General features: G+C 39.9%; 1 protein-coding gene across 1 annotated transcript in view; it reads left to right on the forward strand.

Moving 5' to 3' along the window:
- Positions 1 to 20,653, forward strand: part of TXNRD2 (thioredoxin reductase 2) — a 566,113-nt gene that overhangs the window by 536,974 nt on the left and 8,486 nt on the right. Inside the window, 2 exon segments of the mRNA XM_053701924.1 lie at positions 11,295 to 11,366; positions 12,031 to 12,128. Of these exon segments, the coding sequence (XP_053557899.1) occupies positions 11,295 to 11,366; positions 12,031 to 12,128 (170 nt within the window).

Consider the following 20,653-nt stretch of genomic DNA (forward strand, 5'->3'; position numbering starts at 1 on the left):
AAATCCAGTATAAAACTGTTTAAAAACTTACTTAGAAGCTGTCAGTTTGGCTCTGTTGAAAAGGTAGCTGGAAAGCCCACTGCAAGTGACAAATAAGACACTCCCCCCCCTCCCCCTTCTTTTGCATATGAAAAGACCCTTTACACAAACAGGAGCAAGCTGGAGTAGGTAGTCGAGCGTATTCACATAAAACTTTGGGGCTTGGTTAGGAGTCTGAAAATCAGAGCAATGTTATTTAAAAATAAGCAAAACTATACATTAATTTAAAAAAAAAACTTTATGGGCTATATAAATAGATTATCTACAAAACATTTATGCAAAGAAAAAATGATTGTATAATGTCCCTTTAAAGTCTTTTATATTGTCTCTGTGTTCTGTTATATGTGAGTGGAATTCCCTATAGGTCTTTCCTACGTAGAAGAGTGGACACGAACATGATAATAAATATCACACCTGTAGTAGAGAAATTAATAAAAGACTGAATTTTTTAGCTTTCTTGATGAACTGGCAGCATACACAATGGTTACATGAGAAACATTCTACAATTTTTAGAGAATGTTTTTCCAACCAATTGGTGGTTTTAACTTGGTTGAAATCACTTTTGACCAATAGATCTTTTAAATTATTGGCCCTCCGTGCTGTTATCAGAGTATAATCACCTACATATTTTTGAAGGGCAGGGTCAAGAGAGAGCCAATTACTGTTCAAGATAGATCTTATTTTCCCCCAATGGGAGTTAAACTTAGTAACCTAATCTTTGTGTCTGCAACATCATTATTAGGTTTTTTTGGTTTGTAAAAGAAGATCCCTTCTTTTTTTCATTTTGGCTTTAAAAAGGCGCTCTTTTTACGCATCTCTTAGAGTAATCCCGTTCATGAAATCTACTGGCCATCTCTGCAGCCAGTTTGTTAAAGGCATAGTCATCAGTGCAAATTCTGCGTAATCTCAAGAATTGCCCATATGGGATACCCCTTTTGAGATTTTCTGGATGGTGACTAGATCCCAACAAAATGCTGTTGGATGCCGTAGGTTAACAATATGCTTCAGTTACAATGACATTCTCTTTTTTGCTGATCAGTAGGTCATGAAAGTTGATGCTATTACGATCATGACTACAGGTTAGAAAAATATTTAGATCATTCTGATTAAGTATGGACACAAAATTCAGAAGTTCCTGTTCTGTTCCTTCCCATAAAATTAAAATATCATCCACATAACGGATCCATAGGGCCACATGCAATGTTGTTTTCCCACCAACCTAAGTGTAGGCAGGCGTAGGTGGGTGCGCATGTGGCACCCATAGCCGTTCCAAGTTTCTGTCTGTAGTATTTACCATTATACAAAAAATTGTTTTCTAATACAAATTGAAGCAAGTAAGTTACAAATTGAGTGTGTTTCTCGTACCCTGACCCCCTAGTGTCCAGAAAAGATTTACTTGCCCTTATTCAAACTGAGTGCAGTATAGAAGAGTATAAAGACTCAACGTCTAAGGAGACTAGTAAGATGTTATCGGTAACCGTTATATCATCCTGTTTTTAATTTACGTCAGTGGAGTCTTGGGGGTCCATTTATCATTGTGCGGACGGACATGATCCGCTATAGCGAACCATGTCTGCCGCACATCGATAAATGTCGACAGTTATCATTGCATGTCGACAGTTATCATTGCACCAGCAGTTTTTGTGAACTGCTGGTGCAATACCGCCCCCTGCAGATTCGCGGCCAATCGTCCACTTGCGGGGGGTGTCAATCAACCCGATCGTATTCGATCAGGTTGATTTCTGTCCACCGCCTCAGAGCAGGCGGACAGGTTATGAAGCAGCGGTCTTTAGACCGCTGCTTCATAACTTGTGTTTCTGGCGAGCCTTCAGGCTCGCCAGAAACAAAGGGCATCTAGCACCATTCGGAGCTTGATAAATATACCCCTTGGACAAATGTCCTTAATTCAGTTACATAAGGCTGCATGAAGAAGTCCACATATCTGCTGGCCCCCTCAATGGGACCACCTATCCCCGTAATTAATTAACCAGAAATAGACTGAGATACAATTAGAAGTAGATAGTGTGTCCCTTTTGGGGGAACCTCCTGGGAAACAGGTTTCTAATATTGTAAATGTATCCTCTTTTCCTCTCAATCAGGGACATGTTAAGCGTCTAGAGAAGGGACTTAGTTAAAGTCACAAAGGATTTACACCTCTTTGCCTGTAAATTGTCATTAAAGGGATACTACCCCACATTTTTTTTCTTTCATGATTCAGATAGAGCATGCATTTTTAAGCAACTTTCCAATTTACTCCTATTATCAATTTTTCTTTGTTCTCATGTTATATTGATTTGAAAAAGCAGTAATAAAAGGTTAGGAGCCAGCCCATTTTTAGTTCAGCATCTTGATAGAGCTTGCTGATTGGTTTGCTACATTTAGCCACAAATCAGCAAGTGCTACCCATGTGCTGAACAAAAAATGGTCTGGCTCTAAAGCTTACAGTACTGCTTTTTCAAATCAAGATAGCATGGGAACAAAGAAAAATTGATAATAGGAGTAAATTAGAAAGGTGCTTAAAATCTCATGCTCTATCTGAATCATGAAAGAAAAAAATTGGGTTTAGTATCCCTTTAAAGAAAATAATGAGGAAGGCGGCGGGGCCGGATGGCTTTCCAGGCGAATATTATAAGCTTTTCAAAGTAGCACTGATCCCACACCTACTTAAATTTTGTAACCATGTTATGGAAGGGGGACCCATTCCACCTGAGCTCCTGGCTGCGAAAATAGTAGTAATCCCCAAACCAGGAAAGGACCATAAAAAATGCCAAAATTATCGCCCAATATCCCTTATTAATCAAGACCTCAAGATATTTACAAAGATATTAGCTAACCGATTTAAACATCATACCGCATCTGGTCCACCCAGACCAGGTGGGTTTCATTAAAGGAAGGGAAGCCCCACACAACATACGCAAAGTCACTAATTTAATCCAAACCCTAAAAGAATCACATACGCCTTCCCTTCTCCTATCATTGGATGCAGAGAAGGCATTCGATAGAATTGATTGGAATTACATGTTTCTAGTGCTACATAAGATGGGTTTTGAGGGAGCAATAGTGAAGGCCCTGAGAGCTATCTATTCAGCGCCAGGAGCTCAGGTATCATCGGCGGGATACAAATCCCAACCCTTTCCTATCCGCAACGGGACCAGGCAGGGGTGCCCCCTTTCTCCACTTCTTTTTGCTCTGTGCATAGAGCCTCTAGCCGCTAAAATCAGATCAAACAAAGATATAACAGGAGTAAAGACAGACACCAGGGAATATAAATTAGCCTTATTTGCGGATGATATCCTACTAACTATGACGAACCCCCTAATATCGCTGCCCAATCTTTATCAAACTTTAGAGACTTTTTCTAGTATTTCAGGCTTCAAAATAAACACAGAGAAATGTGAGGCACTTCCCATTGAGATACCCCGTCACACTCAGACACTTTTAGAATTCAATTTCAAATTTAAATGGATGAAACACTCCTTAAAATACCTGGGAATCCACTTGACAGCATGCCCTATGCAACTCTATAAAGCAAATTATACGCCATTGTTTAAACAAATTAGAAAAGATTTATTAAAATGGAAATCTTATAAATTTTCATGGATGGGTAGGGTAGCTGCGGTTAAGATGACCACTTTACCGAGAATTCTATACCTATTTAGAACTTTACCTATTAAGATAGTTATAAAAGACCTAGAAGCATTACAAAAAGACATACTTATATACATTAGAGGAGATAAGACAAACAGAATTGCGAAATCCATACTTAATAGGCATAAGAAATTGGGAGGTATTGGGGCCCCTAATTTAATAGAATATTTCAAAGCAGCCTGATTAGCACAAGATAGCTTACTCCTAAAAAGAAATAAGGAAATAATATGGCCTACATTAGAAGCAACCTTAGGCGGCTGGGGCGAAACTGATACAATTATTTGGGAACCAGTGAAAGTACAGTCTGCTCAGAAGACTACTAACCCCTACACTACTAACCTCACAATCGATATGTGGAAAGAAGCAAAAACAAAATACAACCTCATGCCACAACACTCTTTGTATACACCGATAAGATATATCCTGCCCAGTGAAATCTGGGCACAACTGCAGAAATGGGAAAATAAGGGGTTATACAGAGTGGCAGATTTCATGGAGGGCGGAGGACCTCTTACATTTACCCAACTTCAGACAAAACTGAGCCCCCTGACGCTACATTGGTACATGTACTTACAAATATACTCAGCGATCCGATCATACCTGAAAATGCCTAGAAATAATAGCACTACACCATTAGAAACCTTATGCAAATCCGAGGAACGTGACAAACATACTATTTCTACCCTATATGTGGCCATTCAGACCTCACATTCCAACATAAAAACTACCACCATGTTAGCCTGGGAAAGAGAACTACATACCAGTAAAGAAATTAAAGATTGGGAGAGAATTTTCCAAAATGCAGAAAAAGGGTTGATAAGTGTAGACCTTAAGGAAAATGTTGTTAAGACAATATACAGATGGTATTTAACACCCACAAGAACAGCTCATATGAACAAACAAGGAAGCACCTTATGTTACAGAGGATGCAGTGAAATAGGTACATATAGGCACATGTGGTGGGACTGCAAGGAAGTAGCGGGGATATGGAAGCAACTCTCTTCTTTCCTTAGTCGACTCTTAAATGAAGATATAGATCTTACAATCCAACATGCTCTCCTACATATTCATATGGGTAGACTCAACAAACATATCAATACATTTATAAGAATACTGTGCACAATTACGAGGATCTGCATAGCCAGACACTGGAAGATAGGTAGCCCAACCTGGACAGAAATTTACAATAAAATCCAATATACATACAATATGTACGAATTAGCAGCACATACCCTAGATAACAGAGAGGTAGTCCAAATGGTATGGTACTATTGGATAACTAAATCAGAATAGGAGACATAAGACTAGTATGAGGAACAGGCTTAGATGGCTTAAATAGAGATGAATCTTTTATTAACTTTCTACACATACAACATAGCTTAAAGTATGATGTGTCATCACACCCCCCCCCCTGTCCCCCCCTCTACCCCCACCCCTTGTTAATTGTTATACCTTACCCTTTCATTGATGTGAGGTAACTTCAACTGAAATCAAACAGTAACTTGGAAAATGGATAGAATTCCATTGTACGTTTTAACTTAGTGCATCAAAAGACTTTATGAGAAATAATCAAAAGCAAGCACTTTTTATTAATAATCGTTGTTTGATATACAAGAAGATTTATAGATAATACATCATCATAGTTTACGGACTGCGGAGTAATGGTTCGAGCATGCCTCTGTTATGTTAACCAAATTATCAAGTGTATGTAATTAAGGTTTTGTAAGCCTGATCCCCGTAGATCCTGAAGATAGTGATGAATACGGTGGAAGGTATGTCTATCAATGTTTGTTATTTTTTCCAATTCTTTTTGCAAAATAATAAAAAAATATTCAAACATAAAGAAAATAATGACCCCAAGAACAACTATTGATCTGGCCTGTGGGAAGGCATCTGCCCGAGATCTAATTTTAGGAATAAGTCAACGTATATGCCCTCCTTCTCTGCAATCCCCAACATATCTGTATTTGTGCAAAGTGTTTCTGAACAATTTGCAGATACAAACTACTGGTATTATCAATGACAATCTAACCTATGGAGAACACAAAGCTTTAAATGATCTTATTAACCATAAAGAGTTGGTTATAAAGCCGGCAGACAAAGGCGGAAATGCTGTAATTCTTAAACAAAAGTATTATATTAGTGAAGCCAGGCGACAACTTTCTGATATCAACCAATATACCCAAGTGATGATTTCAATAGATCACATAATGAATTACTGTTTCTTTTGAATGATGCTAGGAGATCACATCTAATTAATAGTCAAGAACAAAGTTACCTGTTTAATGCCAAACCTAAAACGCCTATTTTTTATTGGATTCCTAAACTCAATAAATCACTCCAGAAACCCCCCGGGACGACTCATCTCGGGGATAGGAGGCCACACTGAGAGGTCAGCAGATACTTGGACTTCTTCCTGCAGCCTTATGTAACTGAATTAAGGAAATTTTTCCAAGACGCCACTGACGTAATTAAATGATCTAAATATTTTTCTAACCTGTAGTCATTAACGTAACCACATCAGCTTTCTTGACCTACTGATCAGCAAAAAAGAGAATTTCATTGTAACTGATGTATATCGTAAACCTACGGCATCCAACAGCATTTTGTTGGGATCTAGTCACCATCCAGAAAATCTCAAAAGGGGTATCCCATATGGGCTATTCTTGAGATTACGCAGAATTTGCACTGATGACTATACCTTTAACAAACAGGCTGCTGAGATGGCCATTAGATTTAATGAACAGGGTTACTCTAGGAGATCCCTTTTTAAAGCCAAAATGAAAAAACAAGGGATCTTCTTTTTCAAACCAAAAACCCTAATAATGATGTTGCAGACACAAAGGTTAGGTTCATTACCAAGTTTAACTCCCACTGAGGGAAAATAAGATCTCTCTTGCACAGTAATTGACACTTGCTATCTCTTGACCCTGTCCAGTAATTTAAAAGATCAATTGGTCAAAAGTGAGTTCATCCAAATTAAAACCACCAATTGGTTAGAAACATATTCTCAAAAAATTGTAGGATGTTCCCCATGTAACCATTGTGTATACTGCCAGTTTGTCAAGAAAGCTAAGACTTTTCAAACCAGTAATAATAAAGTCTACAAAATTCAGTCTTTTATTAATTGCTCTACTACAGGTGTGATATTTATTATCATGTTCGTGTCCACTCTTCTATGTAGGAAAGACCTATAGGGAATTCTGCTCACGTATAACACGAGACAATATAAAAGACTTTAATATTGAAAGTCCAGTTGCGAGGCATTTTGCACAATGCCACAGGTCTAAGATCGATGACCTTACTTTTGTTGGGATTGAATCAGTAAAATCTAGCAGAAGGGGAGGTAATATCGATAATATCCTCCTCCAAAAATAAACAAGATGGATGTATAATCTTAAGACCTTATCCCCTAACGGATTAAATGAAATGTTGGAGTTCACCTCCTTCCTAACCTAAACAATCTGTAAAAATTCATTATTCCCTATTATATATGTACCAAAAATAAGCGTTCTGTCTATGTCCCAACGGTATGTGCCCTTTTATGTGTATACCATATTAGAATATCTTTGATACTTGAATACAATTAATTTGCCCCTGTTCTTAAAAGTATCTAGCAATATTTTGTTAACGTAAACATTTGATATTGCAATTATATAATCTAATAAGACTGTTTGTAACAATATTGTAAAATATGTTTGTTTTTATCGATGACACCCTGTAAAATGGTTCCAAGAGGCGCTATTTTGGATTACAAAAATACAAAGAAGAAAAGGATCATTTGCTCACTTTAGCGTGACTCTGTTATGGCTCTTTATATATTCCAGCAGTTGCTGTAATTTAAGTTTGGATATCACGTGATATTTGTATCCAATAAATATCAATCTCTACAGGGTTACATCACAACCCGGAGGAGGCTCCAAGCGACCACAAGAGCGGAGTTAAATGTGCACAGGGGTGCTTTGGTTTGTCGCTACTTACCTCTGTCTAGGGATCCCTTTTAATTGCAGTTACCCTCTGTGGCTTTTCTACACTATCTGGACAAGGACGTCGCATGTGGATATTGCAAGTATATATGTGACCGGTGGCGCCAGAGACATCTCTGGCTGCGGTCCATCGTTTCCTATCAGTAAGTGCAATCCCTATGGGTCCTTGAGTGTATCACTTATCTGCCTTTGGTGACGGTATCTGGCTTTGGCCGTCCTAGGATTTAACAGGTTGTTTGAAGACCGTACACTTGCTTTTACACCTGGCTTTCAAAACGCTTATGCACCTATGCTTTTCTGCATTGCCTTTTTCCATTCAGCTTACACTGGAGAACTATTCTGGCATTAACTGCTACGCTTGGCTCATGTGGTGCACCACAAGTTTATTCTACTAACCTTGTTATTCCCTTGTGCTGACATTATCATGTGGGGACCCCTAACTCTGTTTTTAAACTTTCATATTAATTGTATTACTAATAAATACGTTATATATATTTTTGTGCATAAATCTTTTGTATCTGCTTTTTTCTAACTTAGATATAGATTTATAGGTGCTGATTACCTAGACTTTTAGACCTCACTTATTTGGTGAGATCTACTCTTCTTTACTGTGTATATATAGATGTTCTTTGTCTCTACAATTCCCTATAGGTCTTTCCTACGTAGAAGAGTGGACACGTACATGATAATAAAGATATCACACCTGTAGTAGAGCAATTAATAAAAGACTGAATTTTGTAGGTTTTATTATTACTGGTTTGAAAAGTCTTAGCTTTCTTGACGAACTGGCAGCATATACAATGGTTACATGACGAACATCCTACAATTTTTTTACAATGTGTTTCTAACCAATTGGTGGTTTTAACTTGGTTGAACTCACTTTTGACCAATAGATCTTTTAAATTATTAAAATATTATGCCATCATCAGAGGATAATTGCCTTCGTATTTTTGCAGGACAGGGTCAAGAGATAGGAAGTGTCAATTACTGTGCAAGTTAGATCTTATTTTCCCCACTGGGTTGCTTTTTGGGTGTGTTCATATATTCAGTCTATGCATCTCTCCAGTACAGAGCCTCGTAGGTCAGAACTGTAGAGAGCTTGTATAACTCTTTAATGCACAGATGATCCATCAGTAGCTCAGTGTGTGCCTTTTAACATTTAGATATAAGGGAGCCAAATTTATAGGTATAGAAATTGAACTTAAAATGTCTTGCTAAGAGGTTCTCGGATTGTCCTTAGCACTCTTATTCAAGTTAGAAAATCTTTCAATCAGAGGAAAATTTACAAGATGTGTAAATATTTTTCTTTTCCTGAAGTGAATATGAAGATTTTTCATTAGGACCCTTCCATTCTTGTGGACGGGTTGGATAAAGATTCATCAACCAGTTTGTTGAAAGCTCAGATCTCTGTTCTGTCGGTGTTGTAACACACAACGTTGGCTGAATTACCTGAATAATAATCAGGAGATTGTTGACATTTCCTTGTGTCCTACTCCAAAAGACTGCTACAAGGAATAAGGACAGAGTTGGAGCGTTAAAAGCTTTTTCTTCAGACTAATGCATGGTTTAGTCCATGTTCTGCCTTGTTTGTTCTTATGTCAACCCGATGGCCAACAGGCTACTACACTTACCTTTGCCCGTTGGTTAAAGGGAAACTGAACCCAATTTTTTTCTTTCTTGATTCAGATAGAGCATGACATTTTAGGCAACTTTCTAATTTACTCCTATTATCAAATTTTCTTGGTATCTTTATTTGAGAATGTAAGTTTAGATGCCGGACCATCCTTGCCCAGTGTGGACTCCTTGCCCAGTGTGCTTAGAGGAATGTGGCTGCACCTCACTGACGAGGCCCATAAGAGGCCGAAACGATCGTCTGGGGTTGTCATGTTCCTTGTTCAGAGGAGAATTGCCTGGTATTTCGGGGCTGGACTGACCTTACTTGGCAGGATCAGACTGATATACTTCAAGAAAGTTTTCTTCTGTGAAAAGCACACTGGTCTAAAAGAGGCTGCTTCCGGGTGGTAAATCGCCATAGAACAAGCCACTGAGCTGTTGTTCGTTCCTGGTAGAGCGCTTCTCTCTTTGTATGCAGGCTACTGCACTTACCTTTGCCCGTTGGTTAAAGGGAAACTGAACCCAATTTTTTTCTTTCTTGATTCAGATAGAGCATGACATTTTAGGCAACTTTCTAATTTACTCCTATTAAATTTTCTTGGTATCTTTATTTGAGAATGTAAGTTTAGATGCCGGACCATTTTTGGTGAACAACCTGGGTTGCTCTTGCTGATTGGTTGATAAATTCATCCACCAATAAAAAAGTGCTGTCCAGAGGTCTGAACCAAACATAAAAAATATATAATAGGAGTAAATTAGAAAGTTGCTTAAACTTGCATGCTCTATCTGAATCACAAAATAAATAATTTGGGTTGAGTATCCCTTTAACACAGTTAAATTGTAGAGTTTATTTGGAATGAGGAAAAAAAATTCTTCTCCTTGTATTACAGCTTGTTATATAGTAGATCAGTATATACTTCTTGAGTCCATAACAAGACTATTGAACATCGTTTTAAGACTACTACGGGGTCTTCCTTTCTTCCTTTTACAACATTTTACTATTTTGCTGGTTTTAACTATTCAGAAGATACCCTTGGCAGGAAGTTCTATAGGCTGCAGGGTCTGATCCATGATGTGCCTACCTATCTTTTGTCCCACCCCTTTTTTGGTATTGTGGATTACACAGCTTGGGCATTAAATATCATGCATTGTGGCTTGTGCACTCTCACCTCCTTTTAAAAGAAAATTACATTTATGCTTACCTTATAAATTAATTTCTTTCATTGTTGAGAGAGTTCACATGACCCAGCCTATATTTCATTTTTCTCGATGATTACAGTACAGCATTCACCTCATCTACCCTGCTTTGTTCTATCCTGCTTCTCTCTTATTCTCCGTTGCTTGGCTTTATGTTTAGACTGAGAGGAACAGGGAAGTGGGTGGGATTATAAATTTTATGTGTCGGGTAATTTTTGCCGGCCTCTTGGTGGGTGTAGTTTAATCCTATTCGTCATGGCTCGTGGAATCTCACCACTATGAAAGAAATTAATTTATCAGGTAAGCATTTAGTTTTTTCACTGCTGCCAGAGAGGCTGGAGTACATTTTAGAGAATGCAAAACTTTAACCCTGCAAAATGTTGCACAGCAATTGTTCAATAAATTGAGGAGCGTATATATATATATATATATATATATATATATCCGTCCCTAATTACCCAAATCAAAGGAGTGTATAAGAGGTCTATCAAAGCAATGCAAATTTTGCCAACAAAATTAGTTTTAAATGTTTTTAAAGCATCTATTTTGCATGCAGATCATTTGCAATGCAGTTCTTAGCTTATATGTACTATATATATATATATATATATATATATATATATATATATATATATATATATATATATATATATATATATATATATATGTGTGTGTGTGTGTGTATAGAGTGCACTATCTTTAATGAATGTTGGAAAGTGGGTGTGTAGAAAATATTGTGGAATAACACATCCCTGTTGGTTGCAATGCGACTATTTAATTTGCAAAACTGACGCTACTTATTGTCTCCAGATTTTCCATGCCTTTTACAAACCTCTGGAATTTACAGTGGCTGAAAGAAATGCTGCACAATGTTACATTAAGGTAAGTGTCATTAAACATCTGTATGTCTACAGTTGCTAAGGTGAGTTATTTTATAGGTAGATTTCTATGTACTAAAGTACTTTTCCGTCTTGCAATGACTCATTCTATGAGCCTGATGATCAAAAGTTCTCCACTCTGAAAACATTATTATTATTATTATTATCACTTATTTGTATAGTGTTGGCTACAGAGATAGGGGTATACAAGGATTTGTGATAAGATACAAAAACATAACAGACTATACAGATCTAGTACAAGAGGAAGAGGGCCCTGCTCCGAAGAGCTTTACACTCTACAGGTTGATGGTGCAGAGACATAAGGTCAGTATTGCGAGGTCCCTCAAAATATTTTACAACTGCAAATTTTAGCTTTAGAGCTGCTTATCTAGCTTGGCAGGGTTCTGGATGTGAAAGACACCTACCTACATTACAATATCTAAAAAAAAGTACTACTTTGTTTGCGTAGTTTCTCTCCATGCCAGCAAGTGTTTGATCATCTGGTCTTATGTCTCATAGCCAGTCACCTAAATGCAGTCATCTTTATGTGTCGGCCTTCATCTTCAGTAAAATGTTGTAAACTCTGCTTTATAGACATTGCCATTACAGTACTCTCTTCTGCTGCATTTTCAGTCACTTTGTGTTTTCTATATCTTTCTGTTTCCCAGATGATCTGTCTCAGAGATGAGGACCAACGAATACTGGGCCTTCACTTTACAGGTCCAAATGCTGGAGAAATTGTTCAAGGATTTGCCCTTGGAATTAAGTATGTTGTTAAAAATTGTTTAAAAAGTAGATTTCTTTCAAATTTCAATGAAAAAAAAATAAACGGGGTTAGGGAGCGTTGGAGATATGGTTTGTAATGCTAAATGTCATAAGTACAATGCGGGATACCGGTCTGCTGGATGACTGTGAGAATCCAGTCTGCCTAATTTGCACCTTACACTCTTGGTGTAATATCACATGTGAATGTATCTACTGTTATCACTATCGTTTATTCTCATCTTTACTGTACTTTGCCATGTGGCGCCCCTGTTTTCTCTTACATGGTGTATCCAGTCCACGGATTCATCCTTACTTGTGGGATATTCTTATTCCCTACAGGAAGTGGCAAAGCGAGCACACAGCAGAGCTGTCCATATAGCTCCCCCTCAGGCTCCGCCCCCCAGTCATTCTCTTTGCCGCTCTAACAAGTAGCATCTCCACGGGAGGGTAAAGTGAATGTGGTGTTAGATTTGTAGTTTTTATTTCTTCAATCAAGAGTTTGTTATTTTAAAATAGTGCCGGTTTGTACTATTTAAAGCATGTTGTAACTAAAATCCATTGCTGTTCTCACACAGGACTGTTGAATACCGGAGAACTTCAGTTGGGGGGAACAGTTTGCAGGCTTAACTGCTATAAGGTATGCGCAGTCACTTTTTTTCTAGTCAAGACCTGGTAATTCTAGAAGACTGACAGAATCCCCATGCAGGGAAGGTAAGCCATATTCTGAGACTTAGTATAGAAGGATGGCTTAGTTAAAAGGGCTTAAAACGCTGGTGGACACTGTTAAGGGGAAATCTATTATTTTATCACAATAATCTGATATTTGTACAAGTGTTTATTACATTTGGAACACTTTCTTGGGGTTTTATTACGCCTATTTTGGCTTGGGAAGGCCCCACAACTCCGGAGTGAAGAGGGAGGGGGCCTAATTTTCGCAAGACAGCTTCATGCAGCTTTACATGTAGAGTCCAGAGATTGCTGGAGGACTCCAGAGAGGCTTATTTTCGTCCAAAACTAATCCCCAAGGAAGGTAGGGCCACAGCAGAGACTGTGGCATGGTGCTGATGTGTGTTAAACCGGTGGCCTGCTTCAATTTGCTCCGGTTTGGGCAATAAGGGGTTAATTTTCGTGAAACTTACTGTGCAATCATTTCAAAGCATTAGGATCATATGGTGAAAATTTCATAAAGATTGGATGTTTTTTTGAGGTTTAGTAAAAAAGTGTGCGCTTTTTATTATTTAAAGGCACAGTACCGTTTTTTCAAAAATTGTATTTTACTGTATTTGAGTGCTGTCTAAGTCTGTCTAACATGTCTGAGCCTACAGATAGACCCTGTTCTATGTGTTTAAAAGCCATGGCGGTACCCCCATTGCATTTGTGTTTAAAGTGTGCTAAGGTATCTAAACTTTTTAATGACCATGCAGTGACATTTAAAAATGTAGCCCAAAATGATTCTTTGACGGAAGGTAATGAGGATAGTCCTCCTTCCTCTCCCCATGTGTCGACACCAGTTATGCCCGCGCAAGCGTTGCCTAGTACCTCTAGCGCATTGGGCCCTATTACTTTACAGCAATTAGCAGCAGTCATGGATAATTCCCTTGCGGCATTTCTATCCAAACTGCCAGTTTTTCCAAAGAAGCGTGATAGCTCAGTTTTAAGAACAGAGGATGAGCAATCAGAAGCTTTGGATGATTTATCCGTTGTACCCTTACAACACTCTGAAGTGGCAGTGAGGGATGGACTGTCCGAGGGAGAAATTTCTGACACAGGAAAAGTTTCTCAGCGGGCAGAGTCAGATTCCTTAGCGTTTAAATTTAAGCTGGAACACCTCCGCGTACTGCTTAAGGAGGTTTTAGCTACGCTGGATGATTGTGACCCCATGGTGGTCCCAGAAAAATTGTGTAAAATGGACAGGTTTCTAGAAGTCCCTGTATACACTGATGCGTTTCCGATCCCGAAGAGGGTGGCGGATATTGTGACTAGGGAGTGGGAGAGACCAGGTGTTCCTTTTGTTCCCCCCCCCCCCATCTTTAAGAAAATGTTCCCCATTAATGACCCCAGGCGGGACGCGTGGCAGATGGTCCCTAAGGTAAAGGGAGCAGTTTCAACACTTGCTAAGCGTACAACTTTTCCAATAGAAGAGAGTTGTGCTTTTAAAGATCCTATGGATAAAAAATTGGAAGGTTTACTGAAGAAAATGTTTGTTCAGCAAGGTTTCCTTCTTCAACCAATAGCCTGCATTATTCCTGTAACTACTGCAGCGGCTTTTTGGTTTGAGGAGCTGGAGGAGTCGCTCCAGAGGGAGACTTCATATGATGAAGTCATGGATAGAATTCATGCTCTAAAGCTGGCTAATTCTTTTATCACTGATGCCGCTTTCCAATTAGCTAAGTTAGCTGCGAAAAATTCAGGTTTTGCCATTATGGCGCGAAGAGCGCTTTGGCTCAAATCATGGTCGGCTGACGTGTCGTCCAAAACAAAGTTACTAAACATTCCTTTCAAGGGAAAGACCCATTTCGGTCTCGAGTTGAAAGAAATTATCGCGGATATCACTGGGGGAAAGGGCCATGCCACCGTTTAAGGCCAAAAACAAGGCTAATTTTCGCTCCTTTCGCAACTTCAGGAGCGGACCTGCTTCAACCTCTGCTGCCGCAAAGCAAGAGGGTAACGCTTCACAGCCCAAAGCAACCTGGAAACCCTTGCAGGGCTGGAACAAGGGTAAACAGGCCAAGAAGCCTGCGACTGCTACCAAGACAGCATGAAGGGGTAGCCCCCGATCCGGGACCGGATCTAGTAGGGGGCAGACTTTCTCTCTTTGTTCAGGCTTGGGCAAGAGATGTTCCAGATCCCTGGGCATTAGAAATTGTTGCTCAGGGGTATCTTCTAGAATTCAAGGACTCTCCTCCAAGGGGAAGGTTTTACATTTCTCGTTTGTCTTCAGACCAGACAAAGAAACAGGCGTTCTTACACTGTGTAGAAGATCTTCTAAAAATGGGAGTGATACACCCAGTTCCAATTGCAGAACAAGGACTGGGCTTTTACTCAGACCTGTTTGTAGTTCCCAAAAAGGAAGGAACTTTCAGGCCAATCCTGGATCTAAAAGTTCTAAACAAATTCCTCAGAGTTCCATCATTCAAAATGGAAACCATTCGGACAATCTTACCGATGATCCAGGAAGGTCAATATATGACTACCGTGGATCTAAAGGATGCGTACCTACATATTCCTATCCACAAAGATCATCATCAGTTCCTAAGGTTCGCCTTTCTGGACATGCATTACCAGTTCGTGGCCCTTCCTTTCGGGTTGGCCACTGCTCCCAGAATTTTCACAAAGGTGCTAGGGTCCCTTCTAGCGGTACTAAGACCGCGGGGCATTGCAGTAGCACCTTACCTAGACGACATCTTAATACAGGCGTCATCTTTTCACAGAGCCAAGGCTCATACGGACATGGTTCTGGCCTTTCTAAGGTCTCACGGGTGGAAGGTGAACGTAGAAAAAAGTTCTCTGTCCCCGCTCATAAGGGTTCCCTTCCTGGGACTCGGTAGAAATGAAAATATTTCTGACAGAGGTCAGGAAGTCAAAGCTTTTAACTACTTGCCGAGTTCTTCATTCCATTCCTCGGCCTTATGTAGCTCAGTGCATGGAGGTAATCGGTTTAATGGTTGCGGCAATGGACGTTGTCCCTTTTGCCCAAATTCATCTCAGACCACTGCAACTGTGCATGCTCAAACAGTGGAATGGGGATTATGCAGATTTGTCTCCTCAAATACAAATGGACCAGAAAACCAGAGACAAACAAACTAACTAATGAGCGATATATTTACAACAAACTAATGAGCGATATATTTACAATAATGACTGATTATGCCTGAGACCTAAGCAGATCCAATTATAGCAGCTAGGCTCAGACCAATAGTTCATTTGTATTTATTTCCGTGCTCCAAGCCGGCAGAAGTAAGGTGGAAGATAGCACGGAGTTCTGGTTACTGTGGCCGTTCTCTGTATTGATATATCGGCCTAGCCCACGCCCTGTCTCACATAACTTGCGGCGCTCTTAAGGAGTGTTATGTCCCAATACCTGTCTCCAGGGTAGGAGAAAAACGCTGCCGCGTTCCCCCGATACTTGCCTTGTCCTCCTGCTTTAGTAAGGTGAGGGTGGTAAAATGTCCCTATCACTCCGGCAGGCGACAAGCTTTGATGGTTTGACAGTGATGTCGAAGGCCCCTCACTGCCCGTTGTTATGTTTTTGAGGCCAGGTTTGAGCGCTGAGACAGGCCGTCTGTTGCTCACATGCGAATCTGTTGCCCCTGGGAAATTTAAAAAGACAAGGCTATGACTTAGCCCATCACCCTCTGCTGCACGTCTCGGCTTGATCAGTTGGGGCTGGGTGTCCGCTTCTAACATTGGGGATGCAGTGCCACTGGTATCTGGGGCTTGTCCATACAGGGATCGCTCCGTAGATCTCGGGTCCCAAGCGCTGGAAACAGGTACCGTAGTGATATTAGTCACCTGGATGATCCGTGGGTCCAGGCTGTTAATCGCACTGTGGTGTGACGTCTGAAGCTCAGCGTCTTTAGCAATATTCGCCCTCTCCAAGCTGGCCGACTGCTTCCTCAGTTCGTCAGGCAGCTTGCTCCGAGTGGTTAGTTCACTGTTTGGGTAGCTGTCCTCGTGTCTCCAAAATTGTGAGCGTATGTTAGTTATAGATACAGAAGGTGTATGGAGCCGATACGGGGAAGACTCAGCATGCAGCTCCTGTGAGACTTGCGGCTCTCCTTTAGCACTCACACATACACTCTTTAGGGAGACATATTCTTCATCAATAATTGCGCAGAGCTTATTGTAATGAAAATCCAGCATGGCTGAAACTTCCCGAAGGATCAATATAGGAGCCATATTGAAGGGACTATGCGTGAGTTATGTGTATATATGTTATGCCCCTTGTTCCTGAAGATATTAGTATTTCAGCTGTCAGGAGGTATGTTATAGGTTATTCTCCCTTTATTTTAACAAAAGTTATCAGTGTCTATGCACTGCATACCCGGCTTACAAGATACCGGGGGGGGTGTTGAGAGCCTTTTACTGAAGTAACTGCCCTAGGCCTCAACGCTCCGGATCAGTTTCCAAGGGTTAAGGTGTCAATAATTTAGTATCACCCGACTCAGCTTGATCTGTAGACTTTTAATGTCAGGATACTGGAGTTGGATGGTCTTCTTGTCCACTGATAAAAGGCAGATTATCTGTGATTCCCCTGGAGCAACGATATTGCTACCATTCAAGGTGCTGCCCAGAGACACGCCCCCACCCGGAGGTTTTTGCTCAGCTGACCCAGCTATGGGGCATTCCAGAATTGGATCTGATGGCGTCCCGTCAGAACACCAAACTTCCCCTTTACGGATCCAGGTCCAGGGATCCCAAGGCGGCATTGATAGATGCTTTAGTAGCGCCTTGGTCATTCAGTCTAGCTTATGTCTTTCCATCGTTTCCTCTTCTCCCTCGGCTAGTAGCCAGAATCAAACAGGAGAAGGCTTCGGTAATTCTGATAGCGCCTGCGTGGCCACGCAGGACTTGTTATGCAGACCTAGTGGACATGTCATCGGTTCCACCATGGAAACTGCCATCGAGGCAGGATCTTCTAATACAGGGTCCATTCAAGCATCCAAATCTAGTTTCTCTGCAACTGACTGCTTGGAGATTGAACGCTTAATTCTAGCTAAGCGTGGGTTCTCTGAATCAGTTATAGATACTCTGATCCAGGCCAGAAAGCCTGTCACCAGGAAAATTTATGGAAAGATATGGCGGACATATATTTGTTGGTGTGAATCCAAGGGTTACTCGTGGAGTAAGATTAGGATTCCAAGGATATTGTCTTTTCTCCAAGAAGGATTTGAGAAAGGATTGTCAGCTAGTTCCTTAAAGGGACAGATATCTGCTCTGTCTATCCTGTTACACAAGCGTCTGGCAGCAATACCAGACGTTCAGGCGTTTGCACAGGCTTTAGTTAGAATCAAGCCTGTCTATAAACCTGAGGCTCCTCCATTGAGTCTAAATTTAGTTCTTTCAGTTCTTCAAGGGGTTCCGTTTGAACCTTTACATTCCATAGATTTTAAGTTATTATCTTGGAAAGTTTTGTTTTTGGTAGCTATTTCTTCTGCTCGAAGAGTTTCTGAATTGTCTGCTTTGCAGTGTAATTCACCATATCTGGTGTTCCATGCAGATAAGGTTGTTTTGCGTACCAAACCTGGTTTCCTTCCAAAAGTGGTTTCTAATAAGAATATTAACCAGGAAATCGTTGTTCCTTCTCTGTGCCCTAATCCAGTTTTTAAGAAGGAACAACTGTTACACAATCTTGATGTGGTTCGTGCTTTAAAATTCTATTTAAAAGCAACTAAAGATTTCAGACAAACATCATCCTTGTTTGTTGTCTATTCTGTAAGAGGAGAGGTCAGAAAGCGACTGCTACCTCTCTTTCCTTCTGGCTAAAAAGCATCATCCGATTGGCTTATGAGACTGCTGGACAGCAGCCTCCTGAACGAATTACAGCTCATTCCACCAGAGCTGTGGCTTCCACATGGGCTTTCAAGAATGAGGCTTCTGTTGAACAGATTTGTAAGGCAGCGACTTGGTCTTTACTGCATACTTTTGCCAAATTTTACAAATTCGTTACTTTTGCTTCTTCGGAGGCTATTTTTGGGAGAAAGGTTTTGCAAGCTGTGGTGCCTTCCGTTTAGGTTACCTGACTTGTTCCCTACCTTCATCCGTGTCCTAAAGCTTTGGTATTGGTATCCCACAAGTAAGGATGAATCCGTGGACTGGATACACCATGTAAGAGAAAACAGAATTTATGCTTACCTGATAAATTACTTTCTCTTACGGTGTATCCAGTCCACGGCCCGCCCTGGCAATTAAGTCAGGTTCAAATTTATTTTTGTAAAACTACAGTCACCACTGCACCCTATGGTTTCTCCTTTTTCTCCTAACCGTCGGTCGAATGACTGGGGGGGGGCGGAGCCTGAGGAGGAGCTATGCTGCACCTTCAATAAAGGATACCACGATAATGAAGCACATTTTTAATAGAAGTAAATAGCAAAGTTGTTTAAAATTGTATGCTCTATCTGAATCATGAAAGAAAAAAATTGTGTTTCATGTCCCTTTAAATACAGTAGAATTGTATAATCATTAAATGGATAATAAAAAGACAATGCAATAGCACTTACTCTGAATTTCAAATGATTAGTAGATTTTTTCCAAGTTAAATTTTTTTATTCCTTTGCCCCTGTCATGTGACAGTTGTCACTGTCATCCAATCACAAACTCATATACACTGCAAGCTCTTCCACTTTCTCAGTAAGAGCTGGTGCCTCAGTAAGTGTGCATATAAAAAGGCTGTGCACAATTTGAAACTACCATTTAATGCTTTTAATTGAATACTTTCTCTGACTTTAGCATCACTTTAATCATTTGACATTTAGCTTTAGTGTAGGGAGCTTTTTGTTGGGTTTTTTTTACTTTAAATTTCAAAATAATTTGAGATAAAAACTATGATCTTCTTCCACCCTCTTAAAGATATATAGTACGCTGAGAAGAGTTTTGTAAACAAGGTTAATCATTCCCAACTATTTCTGTAGTGAGGTTTCTCATTTCTAGGTGACATTTATTCAAACTATACTTCTGAACTTTGCTGACAAATAGAGAGTTTAGATTTCAAGTCACTTTCAACATAAAATTCATCATTTACAATATACATTTATATTGCCTTTAAAATAATAGTAATAAACGTCAGCCACAGTATTATTAGCTTCATTCATTTTTTATGGTGTTAATCAAGTCTTAAATGGACACTAAATATATTTCATGCACTTTCCTCTAATCATGGGTGCTGCCATTATGGAACCGAGGTTACACTGCAGGTATATGAAGGAGAGTTGCTGCACATGTGCAAACGGTCAGCACTGGAATGTAGTAAAAGATGGTGACACCCATGACTAGAGGGTGGCAGAAAATGTATTTAGCTTTTAATGTCCCTTTTAATGTTTCATCTTACACACAGTATCATATTCAGGTTCTTGTAGGGGCTTGTCTTGTGAATACTTGGGGTAGATAGACGTTCACAGAAGACTAGGTTTGCTCCCTGAGTACATCAGTACTTGCTTAATAGAAATTCCAAACTTAAATGGGCATTACTCAAATACTGCATCACCTCAAAGTGACCTTCAGTGGATTCTTTCACCACTCTGCCATTTTCAGAATCCACCGGGATGCAGCGAAGGCAAACGGAGCATTACAAAAAAAAAACTAACCGCCCGCATAAAGTATTAAGAAAAAAAAACTACCTAATAAAATTATTAACCCCTAAATCCGCTAACCCCAACATCGCAAACTACCTAATACATCTATTAACCCCTAATCCGCCAACTCCCCACAACGCATTAAACCTAATTTACCTATTAACTCCTACACCACCAAGCCCTACAACGCAAAAAACTAACTTGACTAAGCCCCCTAACCTAACACCCCTAAATT

The sequence above is a fragment of the Bombina bombina genome, chromosome 2, assembly GCF_027579735.1.
Source record: "Bombina bombina isolate aBomBom1 chromosome 2, aBomBom1.pri, whole genome shotgun sequence".
NCBI lineage: Eukaryota > Metazoa > Chordata > Amphibia > Anura > Bombinatoridae > Bombina > Bombina bombina.